General features: G+C 38.2%; 1 protein-coding gene across 9 annotated transcripts in view; it reads left to right on the top strand.

The window, feature by feature from the left end:
* EEA1 (early endosome antigen 1) overlaps window positions 1-25403 on the top strand; it is a 59667-nt gene that overhangs the window by 14445 nt on the left and 19819 nt on the right. For 4 of the 9 annotated variants that reach the window (XM_085538497.1, XM_085538489.1, XM_085538507.1 and 1 more), the window contains 12 exons: window positions 3811-3938; window positions 7943-7997; window positions 8115-8180; window positions 9017-9056; window positions 9839-9946; window positions 10034-10155; window positions 11728-11883; window positions 17351-17467; window positions 19833-20171; window positions 23298-23447; window positions 24398-24517; window positions 24751-24954. In XM_085538497.1, coding sequence (XP_085394623.1) covers window positions 3811-3938; window positions 7943-7997; window positions 8115-8180; window positions 9017-9056; window positions 9839-9946; window positions 10034-10155; window positions 11728-11883; window positions 17351-17467; window positions 19833-20171; window positions 23298-23447; window positions 24398-24517; window positions 24751-24954 — 1605 coding nt within the window. Of the gene's footprint in view, window positions 1-3806; window positions 3939-7942; window positions 7998-8114; window positions 8254-9016; window positions 9057-9838; window positions 9947-10033; window positions 10156-11727; window positions 11884-17350; window positions 17468-19832; window positions 20172-23297; window positions 23448-24397; window positions 24518-24750; window positions 24955-25403 lie in introns of those variants that run through there. The other 5 variants (XM_085538504.1, XM_085538494.1, XM_085538510.1 and 2 more) reach the window with 4 other exon arrangements.

Below are 25403 nucleotides of genomic sequence, written 5' to 3'. Positions count from 1 at the left end.
TGCCCCAGCTCTTTCTGGGCAGTGTTTCTGAGTGGGAGGCCAAGGTTCTTTGAACAGTTAATAGCCCTGTAAATTATATTGGTCCAGTAAAAAGAAATGTGGTAGCTCTTGATGCAAGAGTTTGCTTCCAGTGTTGCTTTTAGTATCTTGGCTTGCTTCCCAAAAGGTGTTGTATTAATGATTTGTAAGAATATTAATGTTACTCAAAGGGAATCATTTACCTTATATGCCTTTTAGGATAGGGAGCATTGAGAAGCCTGACATTATCAGGTCTGAAAGTAAATTTTAACTATTAGAAGAATGTTTGTAGATACTTTTCCTCTCTACAGGCTTGCTCATAAGTCTCGGCAAAAGCAAAAAAAGAAGCCTCTGGTACTTCCATGGAGTCCAAGATCATTGGCAAAATTCCTCATTCTAACTCAAAACTGAGGCAAGACACCTCAACCTAGCATTGTCTGTTCTGCCTGAATGAAACTCATCTGTTTTGAAGTCTGCACTGAGGAAGACCTCTCCTGCAGAAAGCACTGCAGAGGTGTTGGGTGCTGAAGCAGAAAACTGGGGCTTGAAATTCCCCTCTCATTCTCATTGGAGTTCCTGGACCACTGGGTCAGACACTACTGTGTTCTGTAAATTACATGCTGATTCCCAGTGGACTGCTTGTGTACGTGTATGGTATTTAGGTTTGGCCTTGTTTTCTTTTATAATATTCTTGCTCTGTCTTGCTTTGGAACTTTGGTGGTGATCTTAAAAACACTTTCATGATAAGAATTCATACATGTGGTGGTGTTTTTTTTTTTTTTCTTTATTTAATTGCCATTTCCTGATGGAAAATCTCTGTATATAAAAACAAAAATCATTCTTCAACTTTTTGGGTGCTCTTTTCTCCTTAAATAAAGCAGAAGATTTTATTCAATTAGAAACATCCACTGGGAAATTACAAGTACGCTGCAGCGCTGTGGGGTCATAGGTGATATCTTTGCTTTTATGAAATGAAGATTATTAAATGCTTTTCACTTCTCCGTGGTTGTGCTGTGCTTTGTGCGAAGTAACTTGTAAATGCATTTTAAAATGAAATTTACCAAATGTCTCTTGGCAAATACAGCCTTTTGAAAGGTGTAATTGTGCATGTTATGTATGGTAGCTTTCCTCTTTGAATACAAGAGCAGTTCTTGCTTGTTCTCCAAGAGTCTTTTAGTTAAGGAAGCCAAGAGTAGACTTACTGCAATGGAGATCTCCCTGCCCTCCCGCAGCTGAGGGAAGCATTACATCTCATGGTAGCAACTGTGCCATCTCCTCATTATCCAGAGTGTTACCCTGAGAGAGGACCGTGCATCTTGCACTTCATGTGATTCCTTGACATGAAATTCTTTTAAGATTTAACCATGGGCCATCAGTTTGCCTCCTCTTTCCCCTTTCTCACATGTTCATCTTTAAATTAATGCTATATACTTTTGCACGTTCTCAAAATGCATCTCAAGACAGTGCTGAGAAATGGTCAGCAGGGGAGGTCCTGCTGATTCCCCTTGCTGTAAGGAGACCTGGGTTACTCTTCAGCCATCAGCTCTGACTTCAGCAGTGTTATCATTCTACGAGATGCATCTGTGCCTAAGTATGCAGACTTGAGAGCTGCTGTAGGAACCAGTATCCTTACCCCCCCCCCCTCCCCCCCGCAAGCAGCAGAAATGCCCCTTTGCAGAAGGATGACATCTTACTCAGAGCTTGTGATTCAGACCTGTTGCAAATGCTGTGTCAACATGAGGGTGTGTGTCTGAGCTGTTAACCAATGTGCTGACTCCAGCAGTGCCAGGTCTCTCAGAGCAAGACTGGCCTAGCCTTGGCTGAGCAGGAGCTGGGACTGGTTATGACACTGTGCCCTGCCCATGTGGGGGGAATGTGGTTTCTGTTAGGGCAAGGAGGTATTGCTGTGCTTCCTTGCTAATGACAGCAAAGCTGCCTCTGGAGCAGGAGCTCTGCCCCTCTCGGGGGAGGAGGGGGGGGGGGGTGGGGACGACGACGACAGTGGTAGACCTGTAACTTGCCCTTCTGTCCCTTTGACCTTGCAGTGACTTGCTGGGGCATCTGGGGTTGGCTTTGACTGGTGTTGAGATGGGTGATTGATTGCTGTCCCCTAGGGCTAATTATAGATGTAACCTATTTTTTCTTTTCCAGGGCCCCTCTTGCCATAGTGTAAAACCCAATCACATATCACAGAATAAAGAAAAAAGACAAATGCAAGCATATAAAAAGACTCTGCTCTTTAAATGGGAAGAAATAAAGGGCAATAGGAAGGAGAGGACCAAGCATTTTTCTACAGTTGTTCTTTCCAAATTCTCTTACTTGTGCAGTGAGGAATGTCTGCTTTTCTCTGTGGGCTGCAGGCCTTCCCGTCACGGGGAAACCAAGCAGCAGGCTGGGAATCGCTTGGCAGCATTTCATCCAGAGAGGGCTTCTGTTACAGTGTGCCGAATGGATCTGTCTGCTTTCAGCTGCTAGTTAAAATACACTCCTTGCTTTTTGACAGCTTCTATAGTTCACTGCCACTGCTGTTTGCCAGGAATTGTCTGGAATTTCCCTCTGGTACTTTCAGTGCATTCAGATAAACATCATTGAGAATTTAGCAGTTCATTTGTCTTTCCGTACCCATGTTGTTATGTATGCTTGTGTATGAGTTACTTGTTTTAATCTGAAATGAAACCATACTGACCAGTTCTGGAAATAGTAAATGGTTGTTAAAGGTAAATGCCTGTTGTCTGTTGATGGAGTATTCTGCCTTTTTAACAGAGTTATACTAAAATTAGTCTTCAACATGGTATGTGCTGGATTTTATAAGCAACTGTATTTAATTATTAATTTCTTAAAACATCAAATAAATAACAGAGAGTTTCTGTTTGGTCCTTTGGAGCATCATCCATGCTTAAATTCTTGTACTTGACGGTTCTCTTGGACTGAATCCATGCAAATATTTGGTTATTTAAATCTAAGCAACCAAGCACGAGGTTCTCTTTACACAGTCTGGCATCATAAGGAGCCTTTAATGTGGGACTAAATTGTTTACTCTTACTCAAAAGTTTCTTTGTCTTGCCACTGTAGTGCATGTTGTCTGTATTTAAAAGATAATTAGGCTGGGAGCAGGCATGATAACCAAGTGAGTGAAGAACCGTAACCTAATCCAGCCTGTAGAAGCAGACTGCTAAATAAAATGAGATTGATGGTACTTCTGATAAGTGGCAGTTTGTACATTCCACAGATGTACAGAGGTGCATAATATTAACAGTTTTCACTTGGCTGTGTGCTAGTGGGTGGAGTGATGGTATTGCTCTGCTAAGTTTTTGCTCTGGTAAGCTTACAGTAATTATTCTGGATTAAAAGAGGATGTCTTCTTTAAGCGGTAAAGATGTAATTTCCTTGAGATAGTATTGCTGTGAATTGCATAAAAAGTGTTTCTTAATCTTCTGGCCTTCACTAAAATCAGTAGCCTAAATGTGGTAGTAATTGCAATATAGCCCTTCTAAGTTACCATTTTTCTGAGTACTTTGTTACTCACATGTAATGCTACTGGAAAAACAAAACAAAACACTGAATAATACAAGTTTTACATACATTTTCTAAATTTCTAACTGCTAGAGCTGTTACCAGATCAAGAAATCCTTAGTATGTATCTTTAAACAATAGCAATTGTATCTGCTGCATTTTAGATATACAAACATCATATTGATTGAGATGGGAAAAAAAAGATTTTACTTCTCACATCCTTCCCCCCCCCCTTTTTTTTCCCCCCTCTTTCTTTTCCCTCTCTTCTCTTTCCAATAGGGATTTATCTGTCCTCTGTGTATGAAGTCTCATGGATCAGCTGAGGAGCTGTTCAAGCACTATGAAGCAGTTCATAATTCTGGCATCGATTCAACTCGTGGAGGGGAAGGTCATCTGTCACCAGAAAGGTGGAACACTATTCATTTGTGCTTGTGCTTTTGTGTCAGTGTTGAGCTGTTTCTAATTACAATGAAGACTGTATTCATTTGAACACTTAATTATGTAGTGAAGTATTTAAGTGTTCATATCCCATTTCCAACTACAGCTAAAAAGCAGCTTGAAACTTACATTGACTGATATGGCAGTAAATGGAAGTCAGTTGTTTATGTTTATATTGTTAATTATATCAATGTTTTCTCACGCATTTGAGAATGTATTGTAACAAACTGGAAGATTTTTAAGTGTGGCAGAAGAATATTGGTTCATTCTTATTTGTAGCACAGAGCTGAAATTTCTTCTTTTGAGCATGGGGAAGGACAACCCTAAAGAAAGAAGAGAAACATGATTTTGTCTCTTGGTGGTTAGGATACCTACTGTGTAATTATGACATCAGTTTTTGTCTGAATAGATTCCCTTATCACCTAGTTATTTGCAAATCTGAGAAGTCTCTGTGTCTGTGTCACTGTATCACTTTTCCAGAAACTCCATCCTCATTTGCAGAAGTCTTTTCTAATTTAACTCTTTGGTCAAAAGCATTTTGTTAAGTGTATTCCCGTGAAACACGTCAGGTTATTTTATTTCTGAGATCAGCTATATGTAGCAGGAACAGATGAAATGAACTTACTCTCGGTAGAACAGTTGAGAGTAATCTCTCTGTGTTTGACTAATGCTTCATGTTTGTTTGGGAAACTTTTTCTTAGGAAAGAAGTTTACACAGGGCCCCTTCTGCTGCCTGCTGGTTCTTTTTCCAGTCGGTGTTTATTTTGGACATTTGTAAATGACAGTCCACGCTGCTGTTTGGTCACCTCCCCCTCAAACTCCTTTTTGTTTTGCACACAGTAGTGTCACAGTGAGCAGCTGACCATGGCCTCATTCAGCAGACAAAGGTACACACTGCATAACCCTGCTGGTGTTCACTTAGAAATGGATTTGCTTCTGCTACTGAAGGAAGTAAACCACTCAAATGTTTGCGACTGGTAGATATGTGACCTAAAAATAACCCCAGTACTTACACTGATAAAAATAATATATTTACTTAACTCACAAAAGGTTGATAATTTGGTGAGAAGACTGTGTGGAAGATACCACAGTTTGATTATTACGTGAATGAAGATCTCTGTTTCCCCAGTGTTGTGCAGACTGAGCCAGGAAGAGCCAACATTTTCAGAGCTCTTGTCTGTATGGGTGGACAAGGCCTTCCTTAGGCACGCTGCCCTTTTCCAGATGCTGTAGGCTTTTGGCTGAATATAAGCCAGTGAGCAGAGCGAATTACTATTGCTTTTTAAAGCAATACAATTGCTATTGCTTTATTTTGAGCATGTTGCAACATAACTGTTTGAGGGGAATAGATTTTTCTTTTTTCTCTATTTTTTTCCCCCTCTCCAATGGAGCTATTTTTGTGATCACTTTTATTCTGTGTTCTCCTGGTTTGTGAGGGATCAACAAAAAGCTGTAAGATGTAGAAGACAGTTTGAAAGAAAAGGAATTGTATAGCCAGGGGAGAACTAAAGAAATTGAAATTTAGGCTTATATATATGAGAAAATAATACCATACTAGCAGGGTTATATTGGGTTTGCTATGTACACATTTGCTCAAGTGTGAGTAGTTCTTCTCTGTCTGATTTAAACCTTTTCAGAGCAATGTCAGTTAAAATGATAACTTGTAGTAGAACAATAGCATCCACATGGGGGAAATATTCATAACTATACTGTGTATATAGTTTATGGAAGATTTATTTTTATGCCTGCAAGTTTCCAATGTCAACCAGATGTCAGCTGGTGCAATTTAATTTTTTTTTCCTGCCTCTTGACAGTTTAAGGACAAGTGGTTTTGTTCTCTCTCCTTTAATTGAATAAGTGGACAAGGTCAGGGAGTTGGATAGAGTGCAGGGCGGCTGGTGAGAGCTGTTGTGTAACACATGAGCTATTTTCTTCCTGCTAGTATAACATTTTTTAAAATATTTCTCAGTTGCATGCTTTCTTGAGAAAAATCTCATTCTATGTAAACATGTTTTTTTTTTGATACTCAGAATTCTGCATTAAAGTGATGCTCTGACCTGCAACAGGCGTGCACTCTGTTAGTGCTCTAGGGGTAAAGTTTGCATCCATACGACCAAGACTGGGCTATGAAGTTCCTTATTTAGTCAGTAGGGAGGGCTAGTTATGAAGAATTACTTTGTCTTCTCAGCCCCCCTTCCAGTAAAGTACTGTTACTAGTGCCAAGATCATGCAACTCTCCCCAGTGCAATTTAGCTGGGCCACTGGTATTCAGTGCCTGGATGGAGGCACCAGCACTGAGGATTAGAGAGGAGTGTGAGGAAAATATAGCAGATAATGGCTGGATGGCGAGGCTCAGGAGATGTGCTGAGAGCAGCATGAAATTTTAACAGCACTAGGAGAAAAGGAGATTGAGGGAGAGTTCGGGTGGCAGTAAGAAAGAAAACATGTACACATCTAGAGTGATTCATTACACTTTTTTCCAAATAATTCTCTGTTGGACAGGTAAGTCAAATTTAGGTTTTGTCTTAAAACTGTCAAGCAGAACAATGTTGGTGAATACCGAAACAACTACAGTAGAGCACTTTCATCTTTTCCCTGTCTCACTGCATTTTTCCTCCTCTCAATTACAAGTTATTTTTATGTAGCTCAAAAATGTACAGTCTAGAGCATAATAAAAGCTTTAGTACTGTTAATCCGGTACGTGTTTGGCCATAGCTTCAGTACTGTTAACTGTGTTTCACCTCCATAAGATTCCATTCATAATCTAAGGTGTGATTGTTTGCTGATTTACTTAATACTTGTGAGAAAGCTCAAACAGTGTATGGGTTTTGAGTAGCAGTTATACCTGTCTCCTTAAAGTTTTATTTGGGAACCTCTGATTTATCTCTCACAGGACAAATAATGTATGAATAGCAGAAGATCTTTTGCAAAATTATCTTTCCAACATGACAGTATTCATTTGGCCATTAAAACTGGTCAGCCTCAGAGTTTTTCATTGGTTCATGCGTGCATTTCACTAGATTTTTGATGACCCTGTGGTTAATATGAATTGAAGGTTGAATTTTTTCCTTTGTGGCTTAGCTAAGGAATAGATTGCTTGGTTTGGTTTTTCTCCTAAGTTATAAGGCAGTTTTAAAGAACATCTGTGGAGGAGGGGATAATGCAGCACAGAATCTATAAAATTTTATGGTATAAAACAGAGAGAATCTGTCAGTATTGACACTCACACGTACATGCTCTGTGTGCCTCTGTTCTGCTGCTGTACAAGCAATAGAAGGGGTTATGTTTGCATTTGGAGGGGCTGTATCTGAGTCATATAACATTATCCTTGTCTGTATAGTTACACAATTCTGTAAGACCTGAGATTTAGAAGGGTGCAGTTAGTAACAATTTTAGCCTTGGATCTTGTGTTCTTTTATGGCTGTAGGCTTGACTATGAAATCTGAGAATTTAAAATCCCAAGGCTTTAAGTATTCAGACCATTCATTGAGTACATACTGAATTGCTGTGTGGGTAAAAAGTTATGTAACTTCATATTTCAGAAGGAGTGAAGTTACATACTGTCTCTTAGCAGTGTTCCTTGTGTGAAACTGGAAGTGAATAATATTAGACCTGTCCCCTCCATAAAAAGGTGTATAAAAGATTAAACATGCCCAGCTTTGCAACTCAACTCGTGGTTAAGCTGATGAAGTGAATTAGATTTGCAGTTTATTTTCATGAGACTTCTTACATCTCTATTTCTTTACTTATACTGTTAATGTTTTAGCATTGTTCAGGTGATGTGCAAAGTGAACTAATAAGTATCTATAAATCCACTTCCAATTTTCAAATAATGGAAAATAACTATGCTTATATAAATTATGTTTATGGAATATATGTCTATTACTGTAATATACTTTAAAACTTCTATGTAATTGTCAAAATATAACCACTGCATATTCATTTTCTCCACTCTGTGGATATATTTATTCAGAGATGAAGTATCACTGCTCCGACAAGAAGTACAAGACTTGCAAGCTTCACTGAAGGTTGGAAATGTATTTTACTTGCATGTGGTTTTTTGTTTCAAGTTGCAAAACATTCTACTATCTTAAGCAACCAAATTTACAATTCTCTTTTTCCCCGTTTCTTTTTTTACTTTCTAGGAGGAGAGGTGGTATTCAGAAGAGCTGAAGAAAGAACTAGAGAAATTGCAGGGGCAGCGGCAGCAAGTAATTGCTTTAAAATACTTGAAGCAGGTTTATCATCAGCATTGACATTGAAGATTAATACCTTTTTTGTAAGGCACGTGGCCTGATTTAGTTAGTTCCATGACTTGAATATTGACATGTTCTTGAAAACAAAGCTAGTTGTCTCTTTACAATTTAACCATGTAAATCTGAAGAAAAATGCTTGAGTGGGTAACGGTAATGTTTACTGCAAGTTCAGATCTTTCTGTTGGGCTTATTCAGGACTCAGTTTGAATGTGTTGTTTTACCTGATATGAGAAAGGGCAATGGGCTGTTAGTTGTAAAAACCATCAAACAAAACACCCCAAACCCTCAAAAAAGCAAACAAACAAACAAAAACGGAGGGAGGAAGCCAGTAGGTAGTGTGACTTTACAGTAAAGATGTGAATGATATTTCACAATCCAAATGAACTGAACAAACAATTTTAGACAATTTATAATACATTGTAGGGAAACACTTCTTTTGGTACTATGAGCTACTTAAATACTGGATTGTTATAAACATTGGGAATTACATTCTGACAGAGTGCCTTTTCAGATGTACCTGTGTTTTAGGTCATATTTCAATACTGAGGATAAGGAAGGGGAGGGGTTTGTTTCTGAAGTCTTGCGGGTCTGGGAGTTAGGTAGTATAGTGATAAAGAAATGGAAAATTGTCTTGGTTTTTTCCAGTCTTCCAGATATAACTGTTGGAAATTTGTACTACTGTGAGCAAACAAGTCTTTATTTCTGTCTTTTCCAAAAGTGGGATGAACTTTTGAAGTAGTAATTTTTATTCATTCTGTCTAATGTTGCATTTGTCCTTCTGTTTTCTTAAGGATTCTAAGACTGATGGATTGACAACGTCTACGTCTACAGGTGGCTAACCTTTTATTGTATTAAATTCTGCACTGTTTTGGAATCTCTGGAGTTTTGTTTAGGGTAGCTTTTAGACTAATGAAAAAGCACTTTTGCTAAACTAAAGACCTTCACCTTCTGTGAAAGTACTATTGCTGAGGAAAGCTCATTGCAAGTGCTTACGACAGCTATAGTGTGGAGAAATGTACAGAAGCTTGGGGTCTGTAATTTGTAGAAGTGAGAAAGGAGTTCTTACTGTAAAAGCAGTGCTCATTAATAGTTTTGAACATGTTTTTAATCATTTCATACATTCAAGCATTTAATTCTTTTGCTGGGAAAGACCATGGTTGTTGACATTCATACTGTAGCATTTGTCAGTGCTTGTCTCATTCAGTGCTCTTTTGTACTAATTGCTAGCGAGGAAGCCAATGAATTTTGTTACTTTTGTTTTTCAGGCCAATAATTTTTGCTTCGTGTTTCATTTTCTCTAGGCACTCATGAAATAAGATTTTCCTTACGTGTCCAAAAAGGATCTGACTGATCTTTTAATCACATGACAATAATCTCAAGGGTTATTAGTGACTGGTGAAAACTAGTATATACTTAATACTGCATAGTACTCTGCTAGTGACAGGTTCCAGTGTCATGCTTGTAGAATCTTCAATGAAGTTTTCACTTTACTAAGTTAATTGGATTAGCTAAGTGAACTTAGATTAATTTTTTATCTACTGTGGTTTGTTAGTGACTGTATAACCTTATCCTAGTTATCCTAGGAAGTAATACTGTTCTTTTTATGGGAATAGAATCATTAGAGCGGCAACTAGAAGAGATCCAAGTAGAAAATTTTAATATTAAACAAATGAAAGACTTATTTGAGCAAAAAGCAGCACAACTGGCCACTGAAATTGTGGGTAAGTATGCTAATATGTGGTCTGATTCTGTTCTCTACTTGTGCAACTTGTGCAAGTGATTATTTATTCAGCTTCCTTCTTAATTAGATCTTAAAGCAAAGTATGATGAAGAAATCAGCCTTCGGGAAGGTGCAGAACAGAAAATGACAAACCTAACGCAGGAACTACTGAAGGAGAGAAGTACCATAGAAGACTTAAAGACAGAGCTGGTATTCATATCACACTATAAATGTTTTTGTTATTTTCAGGCAATTGAGCATATGCCTTCCTTAACAAACGCTGTAGCCTAACTCCGTTGATGTTGCAGATGTCTGATTGAGGGTTAAAAAGAAATTTATAATACCATTCTTTCTGCTTAGTTTTACTAATTTAAATTTTTAATGTTTTTCCAGTGTATACTAGCTTGTGTATTAAAATTTACCATATGTTATTTTATAATCTGCTTGTTTGATGCTCCACCTGAGGAAATTTGCAGAGTATTACAGCTCTAGATGTATTATGCAGTCAGTCCTTCAGTGGTGAATGCCATCACTGACTTCAGAAGCTGTCTTAAGATGACTTGTTTTCCATGAGGTGTTACACTATGCCTGTCCCTGGACAGCTGTGTCCATAAAGGAGTGCTCGGAGCGGTGTTTTGCGGCATGGTGGCTAAAGGGCTGGCAGCTGTCATCACTGTGCCTATGTTAATGTTTACCATCTTGTTCTTGGCTGATGATACTGGCGTGTGTGTATTCCAGGATTTTGGCTCGTGGTGACTTGGCTTCAGGGAGCGATCTCAGTGACTCAGTAGTCATGCTGCTTCCAGAGCAATTGCTAAAGGACTTCCTAACTTCTTGTTTGTCTTCTACTGCACACGCTCTGGATGACAGCAGGATGGCATTTGTCTACCTTCTTCCCTGTAGTCAGCTGCTGGCATGAACTCATGAGTTCCTCTTGGTCCTGACCAGGCGCTGGACCTATACATTCCTCCACCTGTTTAGTTGGTTTCTTGTCTTCTTTTCTCCTTCTACATTCCTACCTTTTTTTTTTTTCTTTTTTTTTCTTTTCCCAGTACTTTTTCTCTAGCTGCCAGCACTTACTTTTCTTTCTTCAATGCCCAGTGTTGCCTACCTTCTCCCTTTCCTCCATAGCTTTTCCCTTGGAAGCCCTTTTTAGCACTTCAGATGTAATTACTAGTGGTTTCACCTATATGTCTAATGTAAAGTATGTTTGACAGGTCCTGAAAAATATCTCCTTGAGTTGCCCATTTTTCATCTGTTCCTGCTGTTTTCAGAGACAGCATTGTTTTAAGTCTGTAGTCAATTCCTATTCGTCTCTGTCATGAGACAGGCTTGTGTGTATTACAGAAGGACAAACAATAATCTGCTCCATAGAGTAGTGGAAATTAATATAACCAACTTCTCACAGAATTTTAACTAAAGATAAATGTATTGTGCAGATTCCCTGTCAATTCAGTGTTTTCTCCTAGTGGTCTCCCTTAGCTATCTTCCTACATGAAAATTATAGGAATTTGATCTTTGAGATCTTATTCTTTTTTGTCAGATTTGGTTGAAATGGGTCAACTTGCTCAGTGTTTAGTGGGTAAAACCTGACAACGAGACATTAAAAACCCATTTTCTTTAGGAATTGTACATTATTCAGTTTGTTCTGTTGTTCCAGCCATAATACTGTCTGTCTCATGTTGTCTGTAACTTAGTTTGAAAGATTTTTAGACATGAAATTAATGCTGGAAGTATATCTATGAATATCATGTAGCTCACTCCTACTTATCTGCTTTTCAGCTACAAAGGCCTGGAGTGGAAGATGTGGCTGTTCTTAAAAAGGAACTGGTCCAAGTTCAGACGCTGATGGACAAAATGACTTTGGAACGTGAGAGAGAATCTGAAAAGCTGAAGGATGAGTGCAAGCACTTGCAGGCAGAGCAGGCAAACTCAGAGGTAATAGTCATACCATAAGATGATACCTGAGAGGTGTGTCTGTTCATTACAGTACATTGCATAATTCTGTCAGTATTGACACTTGGAAAAGTCCCCAGGTTTTTTGTTGCAAAACCTTTTCTTGGCATGAAAAGTTTCTACAGAGCTAAAGACTATCTAGTATAACTGTGCAGTTTCTGCTTAGAGGGAGAAGTAGAGCAGTGCATGTGTGATTGTTTATCATTTTAGATATCATTTGTCTTTTAGAGCTTCATGTGGATAAAGGACAGTTGTTAATCAAAATGATGGTTTTAGTTTAGTAATAGAGTCCAGGTGTTTGAAAGTGGATGCTAGTTCTAAAGTACATAAGAAAAATTAATAAAAATTAGATAATTTAAATATTCTTATAACATCTATATAACTTTTGAACTTACTGAAGATTTTAAAATCTCAGTGGGTTTTATTATCTGGTTTTCATTTTCCTTTATATAGCTTTTACTATACTTTTACTGGGAGTCTTTCTACAGCTATTATTTATTGTAGGTATGTTCTGTGAGTAAGATATAAATCTTTCCCCATTCTTGCCCAGATCTGCTAAATAATGGCCTCTAAATGTTTCTTGTTACTTACTAGACAAGAGGTTGACTGGTTGCCAGGTTTCACCATAGCATTAGGGTCAATATGTCAGTGTGTCACTTGTAGTCTGCTTCAGGTATCAGCACTCTAGTTTTAATCCCTTTGCTGTTACAGTCTGTAGGAAATAGAAAATAAAATCTTGTTCCAAAGTTAGTTACTGTTTTTGTTTTAATTTTTCCCCCCCCTGTATATTTCCCTACATTTTCCTGATCTTAAATATTTTCAATTCATACCCTCTGTAAATTGGAACTTCACTGTTTACTTAAGTTGTGGAAAATGTGGATTTCTTCTCAGAATTACTTTCTTAAGGCTTTCCTCTGTTTTGGCTGAGTCAGTGAAAGAATGCTAAAATTGATGATGGGAGATTTGAAAGCATTTGCCCACTTTTGCTGTTCTTGTATATACAGTTGATGATAACTCTGTGTTTAAGGATGGAAAACTAAGAAATTCTCCCATAACAGATGTTTGGTTTTCTTGGTTTTGATTCCTCTGCTTTTTCACCTCTGTACGTTTCCACTTCCATGAAGACAAGAGAAGAAGCAGTATAGCAGCTCTAACTTGGGTCTTTTAGGTGGAACCTTACTCCTCAGACTGCCCTGTTGTGGAACTGTCTTAGAACACTCCTGACTAAAGTGTGTTCCTTGCTGTTTGCCATAGTAGCAAGGGAAATCTCTGACAGAGATGTTGGCAAGAAACCCTTACAAAAACGCTCTATCTCCAAGAAGGTTATCTAACACAATTTGTTCTACTGGGGACCTGGTGATTCTGTACCTGCATAAGAATTCTCTTGCTGAGTGTTGTTGCATCTCACTAGTGTGTTGGTTAGTATGTTTTTACTAAGAAACAATTTGACACTGAAAGGCTTTGTTACCTGTGTTTGAAACCTTTGTGCCTCCCTTTTCTGTTGTCCCACATGACTGCAAAGACCAGCAAAACAACACAGAACTGTGGTTCCTGGTGAAACTGGTTCCATGCAGAATACCCTATTTTACAGGAGGGCATGCCTAGAGCTCCTGTAGAACTTGTTGTATCCTCCATCCTGTTGATACTTCTGAGTGTGAAGAAATTCTGGCATCTTGTTATCGTGGGCTTTCACGTGCCCTAGATTTCAGAACTGCAGTTTTATCTTCTGTTTCTTAATTTACACCGCAGAGCTTTAGAGAAGGTCTGCCCTCGTTATTCTGAACTCCTTAGGGCTTTCCCTCCTGCCTTCCCATGAACTCTTCAACAGATCTGTGGAGCTCTAGGAATCGTACAAGATTACAATTTTGTACTAAGCATGATTCTACCATTGTCTTCAAGTTAAAATTATGTACGCCCAGAGCTTTGTCTGACAAGAAAGAAGGAATGTCATAGTTGGAGTCATGAATGCAATGTGGTTATGTGGCTATGTAAGTTGCCGCATAACTGTAATTTGGTTTTAACTGTGAAATCCCACAACTATGCTGCAGAATTTAAGTTTTGTTTCAAAACACTATCTTTGTAGTCTCTGTGGTTTTGGATTTTGTATTTAGTTTTTATGTGAAGATAAAGTGACAGAGCGATGTAGGCATAACAAAAATCTGCAATCTTGAAATACAGTAACGTGAATTGCTTCTGTTCACTCAAATAAGGTCTACTTAAGTTTTGACATAACTGTATTAAAATTTCACTTTAAAGTGCAGCTTCTAACAGGAAAAAAAGACAAATGGTGATGGTTTTTCATTTCTGGTGCAAGTAATGGCACGCAAGTGGTAGAAGTGCCGCTCTGCTACACAGGAGGCTCGAATCCCGGGGGTTGGACTCAATGATCTCTAAGGTCCCGTCCAACCCACACAGACTATTACTATTACTATTAGGGGAGGAGGCTGCACAGTGCTCCCGGCTGCTCCCAGAACAATCTTAGAAATCTTACACGTATGGAAAGAGTATAAACTACAGTGTCATTATGATAATATCATATGTCTGTGCAGTATCATCAATATGTAGACTGAACCAGAGAGGACTGAGTTGCTGCATGGAAGAATGCAGTGAGCAGTGGCAACCTGATTCTCCTTGAGAGTAGCCCTGTGGAGAGGGACCTTGGGGTCCTGGTGTATGAGAGCTGGACATTAGCCATCAGTGTGCGCTTGCAGCCTGGAAGGCCAACTGTGTTTTGGGCTGCATTAAAAAAGGGGTGGCCAGTGGGGAAGGGAGTTGATTGTCCCCCTCTACTTGGCACTTGTGAGGCCCCATCTGGAGTACTGCATCTAGGCATGGGGCCCCCAATACAGAAAGGATGTGGAGCTCTTGGAGTGAGTCCAGAGGAGCACCACTAAGATGATCATAGGGCTGGAGCACCTCTCCTTTGAGGAAAGGTTGAGGGAACTGGGCTTGTTTAGCTTAGAGAAGAGAAGGCTCCGGGGAGACCTCATTGCAGTCTTCTAGTGCTTGAAGGGAGCATTTAAACAGGAGGGGGAATGGCTGTTTATGAGGATGGATAGTGATAGGGCAAGGGGGAATGGTTTTAAACTAAGACAGGGGAGGTTTAGGGTAGAGATTAGGAGGAAATTTTTCACTCAGAGGGTGAACAAGAAATGGAAGTCGTGTCTTGTTAAAATTGGCGCAGTTCTGGGCATGAAAGTTTGCTCATGTTTTATCTCATCTTTGCACTTTTAAGACCAAGCGTTAAGTGATTCTTAGGCCATTACACTGGTAACATATATGTATATATTTCCACAGCAAGGCTTCTTTATAATGAGATAGATTTGTGGCCTGGGTGAAGAGAGTAACAACGATTGTCTTAACTCTGTATGAGTATCTTTAAATGCTGCAGGAGAAAGAAAACATGAGAATAATTGCATAGCTCTACAGTTGTGGCCTAAGTGTGTTCTTTTCCTTTTGTTGAGTATTATGCTTCAGATTCGCAGCTTAAACTGTGGCATCCAGTTATGCCAGATGAATGTTTGTTCTGAGATACTCATTCCACGTTTGGTTTCTCACTATAGGGAAATCTACATAGCGAACAAATTATGAAAACAGCTGCACTGCTGCAGATCTAAGCATTTCTGCAGATTGGGATTTATTTCAGTATCTGATAAATGTTCCTACAGATTGCTATGTTGAGTGCCTAGAGTATTAAACCCTAGGCCAGATTAGTAGATTATATTATGGATAAATTTCATAAAGCCAGGTCTGTCTGTTTTTTTTCTTTCTTTTTCTTTCTTTCTTTTTTTTTTTTTCCCCACATTAAGCATAGGCAATATTTGACAACAAGTTTGAGGAAGCATATCAACTAATGGCTTTGTCACTGCTCATTTCCATCTTTTATCCACTCCTTTTATTTTTTTTTTCTGCTTTCTAATGGAGATGCTTAAATGTGAGGTAATTTTTTTTTTTTGAAAGCTTGCTATTGCTACATTAGATTTCTGTTGTATTAAGATAATATTAAGCTGTTGTTAATGCTTTCCTATGTGGTTAGTTTCATTAATTGCTCAGACATATCAGCCAGACAGCACCAGGAATGAATATTCGTCCATCATACATTTCTATATTAAGAATGAAATATAAGTCATTTCTTTGATTTGTGATTGAGAGAAATGCACATAAATTATGGTTCTAGTTTGAATTGTTGCAGTAGTAACCTTAGCTTCTGGATGTCTCCTGCACCATATTCTCTCACCTGCGAAATATCCATGCTCTGTTTCTTAACTGTTCTTAACTGTTAAGAATATCCTGGATTGTTTGTCTACCCAAGACAGATCCCAGAATATATTTTCACTAACAGCTTTGTAACAAAATAACCATGTAAAGAACAGCATTACAAAACGTCAGTATTAATAACAATGTTATTTTTGTAGCCATACTCCATTCTTGAATGTAGTGTTTATTTCTTCTTGCTGAAATCTGTTCTTTTGAAAACAGTAGGAGAAAACCTTTGAAAAGGTCGTTATGAAATGATGTAGTCAACGCGAATGCATTCATACAGAGCATTTTATTTTCTGTATTACAAATAGGCAAGGAAACTATTCTTCAGTGTGTTTATCAAAAAGAAGCAGAGCATTAATAGCAAGTAGAACTACCAGAAGTACTTATGCTTCTGAGTAGCATGCTACAAATATATTTTATTATTCAGTATTCATTAACCTTCTATTAAAAGCAATTACCTCTGCTGTCCAGCATAAAGATCAGTATCTACAATTTTCAATTATATGTGGAGCGATCAGATGTTAGAAATTTTTTAAAAATTATTTTTTATTCTTACAATTTTCTAAGAAGATATGAGAAGTCTGCAGGAGGAATGGTCACAGAGTAACCAGAATACATGATAGTGTTTGTCATCAACTCCAGCACAGTGTGCTTTGGGGCAGTCATTGTTACCCATCCAAAGTGCTTTTCTGGTTTGCTTTCATTACTGTATACAAATACTATATAGTCCTTAATCTGTTCTGTTGTGTACCAATCCTGTTTGATGGGTTAGCATTTGTTACCCTGATTATACTCACCTGGAAGATCAACGTATCCAAAAGTCACACACCAGGTTTGCATCACTTTCCAGGCTTGAAACTTTTACTGCCTTTTCTAGTACATTATTCTGGTATGTATAATCCCAGTGACTCAGAGGTGGTGAGGGCTTCACCTCAAGCTAGAACTGTGTTAGTGATTAACGGGTAATATGCTGTGGTTTTTCATTTGGCCCAACCTTGCGTTTTCTGTTGGGGCAATTTTAGTCTTGAATGAATCTCAGCTGGGAAATCATTGGTATTTCTGTAGCTGATAGTTCTCTGAGATAAGTTTGTGGATGGTGTTTTTGTTTTTAATGTGTATAAGGATGTTTTTGTTTGGGTTATGCAAAATTTTGTTTTAATTACGGATTTTCTGTCCATCTGTCTAGGCTACCATTAATCAGTTAAGAGCTGAACTTGCCAAAGGACCTCAGGAGGTAGCTGTGTATGTTCAGGAGCTTCAAAAACTTCAAAGTTTAGTCAAGGAGGTAGAACAGAAAAACCAGGTGAGAATGCTGTAATTTCCTACATTTGTCATTTCACATTAAAATGAAAACCACACATTGCCTTAGTAAATGCTGAAGACTGTAACAAAATACTTCTTTGTGTTGTAGAAGTCTAGAATTCCTTTCCCCTTCTTGCTTGACTTGAGGAATTTTGTAATGTAGAAATAAAAAGTATTTTTAAGTGATATTGGTACATTTCAGTTTAATTCCTAAGGGTTGTTATGGTTGCAGGTTTCTAATAGCTGCAATTTAAAGATATGTGAGCATTAACAGTTTTGCCATCTCACTCATTTAAAGATCAAAGCAATACCCATCAAAATATTTTGACAGTTCCCAGAAATTATCATTCAGAAGATGAGCTCTGTGTATTTGTCTTCCAATTCGTTCACTTTTTGATTGTACTGGCATCATATTTTCTGGCCTTTTATCAGAATGATGAACAATAGAAAACTGAAATAAACTCCAGAAGCTTCTCAGCTGATAAGTAATCACTGAGAGCTTTAATTAAAGCCTTCTGAACTGGGTGCGTTTTGTATTTTGTATGTATTTGTAAGAAATGAAAGGAGACAAGGAAAAATATGTGTATTGGTTATTGTGTGTATGTATGTATAACACTGTGTTATTGTGAACATTACATACGTATTCAGCAGCAGTCTCGCCATTCATGGGGGGTGGGGGAGGAAAGGCAAAGATGCGGACCAAACAGTGCATGCTTAATAGCATTTACAGACATATAATAGGATGCAATTAAAATTTGATAGGATGATTCTTGATTTGACTTATAAAGTCAGCTGCAGGACTGAGCTGGTGAGAATTGTTGTGCTGCTCTTTTCCACAGATTAACAACACTTAATCAAGCTTTTGGCAAAATTATTGCTATAGAGCACAGAGAACTTTCCTGAATATGTTGCTGTTCAGTTAACAACATGAAGTGAAACAGACTGATGAATAAAGAGAGACTTTAATAAAGACCATACTTTAGGAGAGACTCCTCTGCTATGTCAGGTTAATGCCAAACACCAATTGATGAATATGATCAGAAATGGCAGTGAGCTACTTCTTTCAGTTTCAGTGACTAAAAGCAGTTTACAGCCTCCTCTTTCTGCAGCTTATGATATGCTAACCAAGGAATCCTGGCATTGGAGGACTTGGACTTAGAGTTGGAAGACATGAGACTGGCTTCCCAAATAACAGAAATTGCTCCCCCTTTGAACAGGGCATGCTCCTTGAACAAGCTGTCAGGGAGGTAGGATGTGCTATTAATGCTGGACAGAGTACCTGTGTATGTCCTTTTGTAATTCACTGCAATGCAGGAAGATATTTCAGTACTTTGACACAGAATTTTCAAGATCACATGCAACTTCAAGCAAGTAAGCAGGCTGTTCCTTTTATTTTCAGGAGTTATACTGAGAAGAGCAGATGACAAATACATAAGATCAGTTTTCTATGACCAACAGGAACTGACTTCACTTACAAAACACTGTAATTATGGGGCCTGGCTTGTTTTGCACAGCCAGGCATTACTTTAGAGGCCAGAAATGGCATGTGGCCCAGAAGAGATCTAGCATGAAAAAAGCAGTGTATTGTATACCTTGACATGTAAGACTTGCTGTAATTCCAAACCCATCAAATATGGGTTCTTTTGTTCTCTTTCAGGAAGGTTGTGATGCGTTATCTACATGGAAAAATGCTTGGTTTCCAACCTTCTACTGTTGTAATCGTTTTGAAATTCAGTCAGTTACCACAGTGTTTATTCTTTAAGGCCTATTCACTATGACTGCACACATATATATTATGTTCTTTGTGCATGTATCCATGGAGTAGCATTAAAAAAAGGGCTGTGTTTCAGCTTGTATCTTGTGAGGTAGGAAGGCTCAGGGCTTTGTAGTGTGCTGGAAAACAAGCCTTGGGAAAGAGGCAGCTGATTTGTGCCCATATATCCCTTTTTCTGAGATGTAGCTGGGACACACATTGAAACAGAAAATGCTACTGGTCCACTGATATAAGCTGAATGAGGCCACAGAGCTGCCGAAGTATGTGTTGTCAAGTTTTCTGGTGTACTTCAGTCACACATGAAGGTAACTCATCCTCTTGAGTGTGTGGCAGTGACTGTGACTTTGTCAGCTACATGAGACTGCAGAAGCTGCTAATCTTTCAGAGGTGGAGGCTCTGGGTTGTAGCCTGCTAACGCTGCCTTGCAGATTTAAATGATTGTTCCCTGTTGTACTGTTTAACCTACCAGGGAGGAAAAGAGTAGCATAGAATTCAGTGTCATCATCTTGAAGCACTTGGGAAACATTTGAATATTATGTTTAATAGATGTAAGCAGAATTGCAGTTAAATTGCAGTATAACTCTCTTTGTAGAATCTGACTGAGAAGCTGCTGAAGAAGGAGCAGGAGTACAGCCAGCTAGAAGAAAGACACAATGAGGTATCTGTGAGTAAAAAGAACGTTCAGGCAAGCTTTCACCAGAAGGACCTGGACTGCCAACAGCTGCAGGCAAAGCTGTCTGCATCAGAAGCATCAATACAGAGATTACAGACAGAGCTAGGTGAGAAGGGAGAAGCAAGCCAGAAGCTTAAAGAAGAACTGTCTGAAGTAGAGACAAAGTACCAGCATCTTAAGGCAGAATGTAAGCAGCTCCAACAGCAGAGAGAGGAAAAAGAACAGCATGGCTTGCAGCTCCAGAGTGAGCTCAGTCAGGTAAGAATCCTTAAACCTCCTAGACAATTACTGCTGGGAGCATTCCTTAAACAAGCCTGTTAGGTTTTATTTAACTGTGCTTTTTCTTGTCAAGAGGAGTACGCAAGTAGGTAAGTTGTGTTTGAATAAATCCCTTCTTCTCCTTAGAGAAGTGAAAAAAGAACGGGCAAAAATAGGAAGCTGTGATAAGAGTGGTGGAAGTGGTGTTTTGTTTTGTTTTGTGTTTTGTTTTGTTTTTCTTTGTTAAATGTTGCTGTATCTGGATCCTTTTGAATAGCTTGAACTCTCAATAGAAGAAAAGACGGTCTTAACTCTCTTTTCTCATGTCTTTGGAGAGTAATATATTAGAGTTGATAAATATTTGTGTATCAGGAGTAATGTCCAGTCCTAAGAAGGAAAAATACATATGTGTATTTACTTTAGGATGATGCACTTGATTTTAATATTTTCTCAGCTTTCAACTGTTTGAACATGTCAGAAACAGATTAAGTTGCAAGCTGTGCATGCATGACTTATCTTGGAGTAACAGTGACTTGGCAAATCTTTATATATTTATTACATCCTCAAAATGTCTTTCCTTCTTCACGGAGTCTTTTGTGATGAGTGAAGGGAGAGATATGTTAGTCATCTGCTTAGGAATCCTTGTTTAGTAAAACTGCCTCAGTCTGTCTAGGCAACACATATGCAAGCTTCAGAAGGAAAGCCAAGAACTAGAGCTGAAATCTGGGTTCAGACTGTAAGGACTTTTTTGGAATTCAGTTTTGAGGTAGACAGATGGAGAAGGATCATGAATGATGCATGGCTGAAGGAGTTGCTGTGAAAGGAAATGCAGGCCTCGCACATTTCTCTAGGGAAATTGCTGGGAAGGAAATCAGTCTTAAGTAAGAAAACCTAAACAAGCCGCTGCATCTCAGGATGGGTTTTAGAATTGTGTTGTAATAGAATAGCAGGGAAAAGAAAGCGTTTACACATGGTATAAAATTAGGAGTGAAATCAAGCAAAAATTTCTTTTCCTGTCTCCCTCCCTCCAAAGAAGAGTTCAGTAACTATTGTCATGGAGAAACCAAACTTCTCTTATTTATTAACATACTGCTTCCGTGGAGTTACCTTTTTTCACTTGTAGTTTAGTAGCTTATGTTGACATAATGTAACAGTGCTTATGAAGGCAGATATGAGGATGTGTAGTACTTTTGTAAGTAATGGAAGGAAGCTTGTATAACATCCTCAAGGAAGGCAGTCCAGTATTTTGCTTCTGCCTTGCATTTGTTTTGGAAAAGAGTCAGTAGTTTTTCAGTTGCTGCACGTGCTCCTCTCTGAGCACTGGTTAAGTTTGTATATTTTAGACTCTGAGTGACCTAAGGGAAGTGATCTTCACAATGGAAGGAAGCTCTGATGATGGTATTGGTTCCAGCACTGCAATGGGAATAGGAAAATAAGGACTACTTCAGTCTTGGAGAAATGTAGCTGCTATTATATACTGTTACTCTTACTGAGGAAAATTTGAATCTTTCTATGTTGTTTGAAGCATAGAAACTTCTTTACAGCTAAATCTGATTTTTGTATTCTGTAATACAAGTTAATGTTGGATTTTATGTTCTGTTTACTTAAAGTCCTTCAAAAATACTAATATTCATTTGCAGTGCTTGTGGTTGTGGGCATATAATTTAGCCTGGTTTCCTAAGAAAATAAAGCATTTGCTTCTCTGCCTCTATCCTCTGTAACTTTTGTACTGTATGGTGACTTCTGTCAGTTTTGACAGATGATTAAAAGGTCTTCAGTGTTGGGTTCTTCACTTTTGTGGAAGCAGTCAGGTGAAGGAGAGAGGCTTAGTCTGTTTTCATGCCTCACCCCCTCTGTGCCTGGGGTCAGGATTTGGTGTTAACAAGAGCCCTGTTTCTTGTTTCTGTCCTGCTAGGCAGCCAGCCAGTGTGCATGGTATGGCCAGCCAGGCAACAAGTGACAACTTGCAGTGAGCAAGGAGGTCATGCTGTCTTTTGCCTGGGTATTAGTAAGAAGTTATGGATGCTCCGTCACTGGAGGTGTTCCTGGCCAGGCTTGCTGGGCCCTGAGCAGCCTCATCTAGTTCCTGATTTAGTGGTTGGCAACTCTGTCCATTGCGGGGAGTTGGAACCGGATGATCTTTGATGTCCCTTCCAACCCTAGCCTTTCTACAATTCTGTGATATCAGAGGGAGGTCCTGAATGTACAGAGTGGATGATATGAAGATCTTGGATGTAAATTTATAGGAAAGCAAGCCTCACTAATCCAGATACCTGTAGAAATGTCTTGCTGTGCTGCAATGACTGGATCACTCCCAGTTTTTGCATCAAGTGGAACTTTCATTTGTTTAGGTATAAATTTGTTAATGTAGAAGTAGGTAGGAGATAACTCAAAACCTTTGGATGTAAGCTGAAGGGAAGAAAAGCTGATTTTACAGAACAAGCCTTCCTCTACTGCGAGTTGTGCAGTACAGCTTTTGACAACCCCAAAAATTCCAAGGGAGCTTTATATCTGTCTGGAAGAGTGCATCCCTGACCTAGGATCTGCTGCTGGGAGGTGCTGAAATATAAGCCACCAGAATTACTGTGTACACACTGCAGTGAAGATTCATGCATGTCTTCTCAGCACTGAATGAACGCCTAGATCAAACTAACAGCTCCTAGTTAGAAGCCTAGTGATGCAGAACAGTGCATTGTTGGAGCCAGTGCAGTGGGTAAAGGCATAGTGTTCTGGCCACTGAGTCTGTGTGACTGAGACATAAGGTGAGATCACTCTAAAGCTTTGCTGTTTTACACAATAATTTTTATGTCTTGAAAGAGTGCCCTATTTGTTTTTCTGTTAAAACTTTGTAATGGGTGTGGAAGGGTTTCTCTAGATAAACGAGGATGTTTCTAGGTCCCTGTTACCTACTACTTTGAATATTTACTTATCCTAGTATAGCTGATGCTATTCCTAGATGTGACTTTGTTTCTGCATTATATGGTGTATCTGCATGAATTCAGGAGCTGATGCCACTGTTTTATTCCAAGTAATGAAAATCTTGGTCAAACATGGCAAAATTGAATCTAAATTGGCTAAAGACTGACTGAAAGAATGGATAACTTTTTATATGTTTTTATTTTGCAGTTGCATAGTAAACTTCTAGAAACAGAGCGCCAGCTAGGGGAAGCACATGGGCGGCTTAAGGAACAGAGGCAGCTCTCTAGTGAAAAGCTGATGGACAAAGAGCAGCAGGTGGCTGATCTTCAGTTGAAGCTTTCTCGAGCTGAAGAACAGGTAGGAGTATTTTCTGCAAACTTTTATGTATACTGTTTCTGATAATAGCCTGTATATAGTCATGTTGTTATGCTGCAGTTTATAGATTGCTTTCTTTATGTTATTTGGCTAATATTGTTGAAGTCTTAGAATGAAATTGTCAAAATCTGCCTAAATACCTTTTATATTGCAGATTTTGTAAGTCAGTACTCATTTCATGCATATATGCTCATGGTACTTTGGAGATAAAAGAAAGATCTTCCTTTTACATTGATGAATTTTGTGTAAGAATTGTATAAAGGAAAGATGTAGGTGTACCTGAGCACATATAGGTAATGTTTTGTGCATAGATACTGTTGTGGGATAAAACTCTCCATGAAAAAAATGTGAACATGACACAGCAGCTCATTGGTAGTTAATGAATTTTGTGTGGTGGATGAGTAGAAATTGCTTGCTTTTATTAATTTTCATTTATTTTAATGAGTGTCTTGTATGTGTTGCTTATTTTCTGCTACCTCTATGGGGATTGGCCAAATATCTGAGTGGTATGTTGTCAGAATTTGTAAAGCTATTAGTATAAAAGAGGAGAGACTACTAAACTGAAGTTGCTACTAAAACTGCTAATAACAATAATGTTGCTTTACAGGTACCTGAATTATCAGTCATGTTACATCTTAACAAGTGTTGGAAAAAAAAACACATACTAAAATCTTTTTATCTCTTATATTTTTGAGAACTAAAATACATATGTCTGAAAGCTACATAGTTTTCACTTATGATTCAGGATCTCACCTATTAATAAGAAATGCTTGAGTTAGATTATTGTTCTTTAACTTAGATTCACAAACTTCTGTTTTTATACCAATTTTCATATATTCTTGTTTAGAGTAGACTTTGCAGGCATTAGAATAAAAATTGAATGCTATTGTAATACTGAATGGTGCTTATTCATTAGTTTTTTTTTCTCCCAGCTAAAGGAAAAAGTGGCAAATTCCACAGAATTGCAACATCAATTAGATAAGGCAAAACAACAGCACCAAGAACAGCAGACACTTCAACAAAACACAACATCAAAACTACGAGAAGCCCAGGTGACTTACTTTTACAACCTCACATGAAAGTGTATTTCAGGTTTTCATTATTTTCAGTATATTTTCAATGGAAAAATGGCTTATGGGACTTTGAAGTAGTTCAGATAGCTTAATGTGTAAATCTCAAATAGAATATATATGGAGGGTGTTTAATGTGTGTATCCAACATTTTATGCATTAGGAGTAACATCTAAGTTTGCTGTGATTAAGGAAGCTGTTCTGCCATTTTCTAGAATGATTTGGAGCAAGTACTACGACAAATTGGAGATAAGGACCAAAAAATTCAAAATCTTGAGGCCTTGCTTCAAAAGAGTAAGGAAAATATCTCTCTGCTTGAAAAGGAAAGAGAGGATCTGTATGCAAAAATTCAAGCTGGTGAAGGAGAAACTGCAGTTCTTAACCAGCTACAAGAGAAAAATCATGCATTGCAAATTCAGGTAAGAATTCAGAAATCTGTTTCTCTACTCTTTCTCATCATTGTGTCTTAGTTCTGTTATTCCTCTCTTGTTAAATATGATGTTGATCTTTTCTACATCTTGCTTTTTCTTTGATACTATAAAGTTCTTTCCTAAATTTCAGAGGATATGTGTGTTTTGGTGGCTTACCTGCAGAGGAGAGAATTTTTAGTTGTTGCCTACATGCATATACTAACAATGTTCTCTTAAAAATATTAGATGCGTATATGTGTTTGTTTCTTTTTAAAAAAGAGGTTTATTTCCTGCTTTCCATACTAAAATTCAGTCTAGTCTGCATCTGTTGTTTCTTCAGTTATTGATTTTGTTACAGTAAGGCTAAATTTGTGAGTCCCTTTTGGTTTCCATTTTAACTGGTATCCTATTGAAACTCTGATATTGTACAATATAGCTTTATTGTAATAGTTAAAGTT

The sequence above is a fragment of the Coturnix japonica genome, chromosome 1 (genome assembly GCF_054131305.1).
Source record: "Coturnix japonica strain WE chromosome 1, WE-NBRP24, whole genome shotgun sequence".
Taxonomy (NCBI): Eukaryota; Metazoa; Chordata; class Aves; order Galliformes; family Phasianidae; genus Coturnix; species Coturnix japonica.
This window is presented reverse-complemented; position numbering and strand designations above follow the sequence as displayed.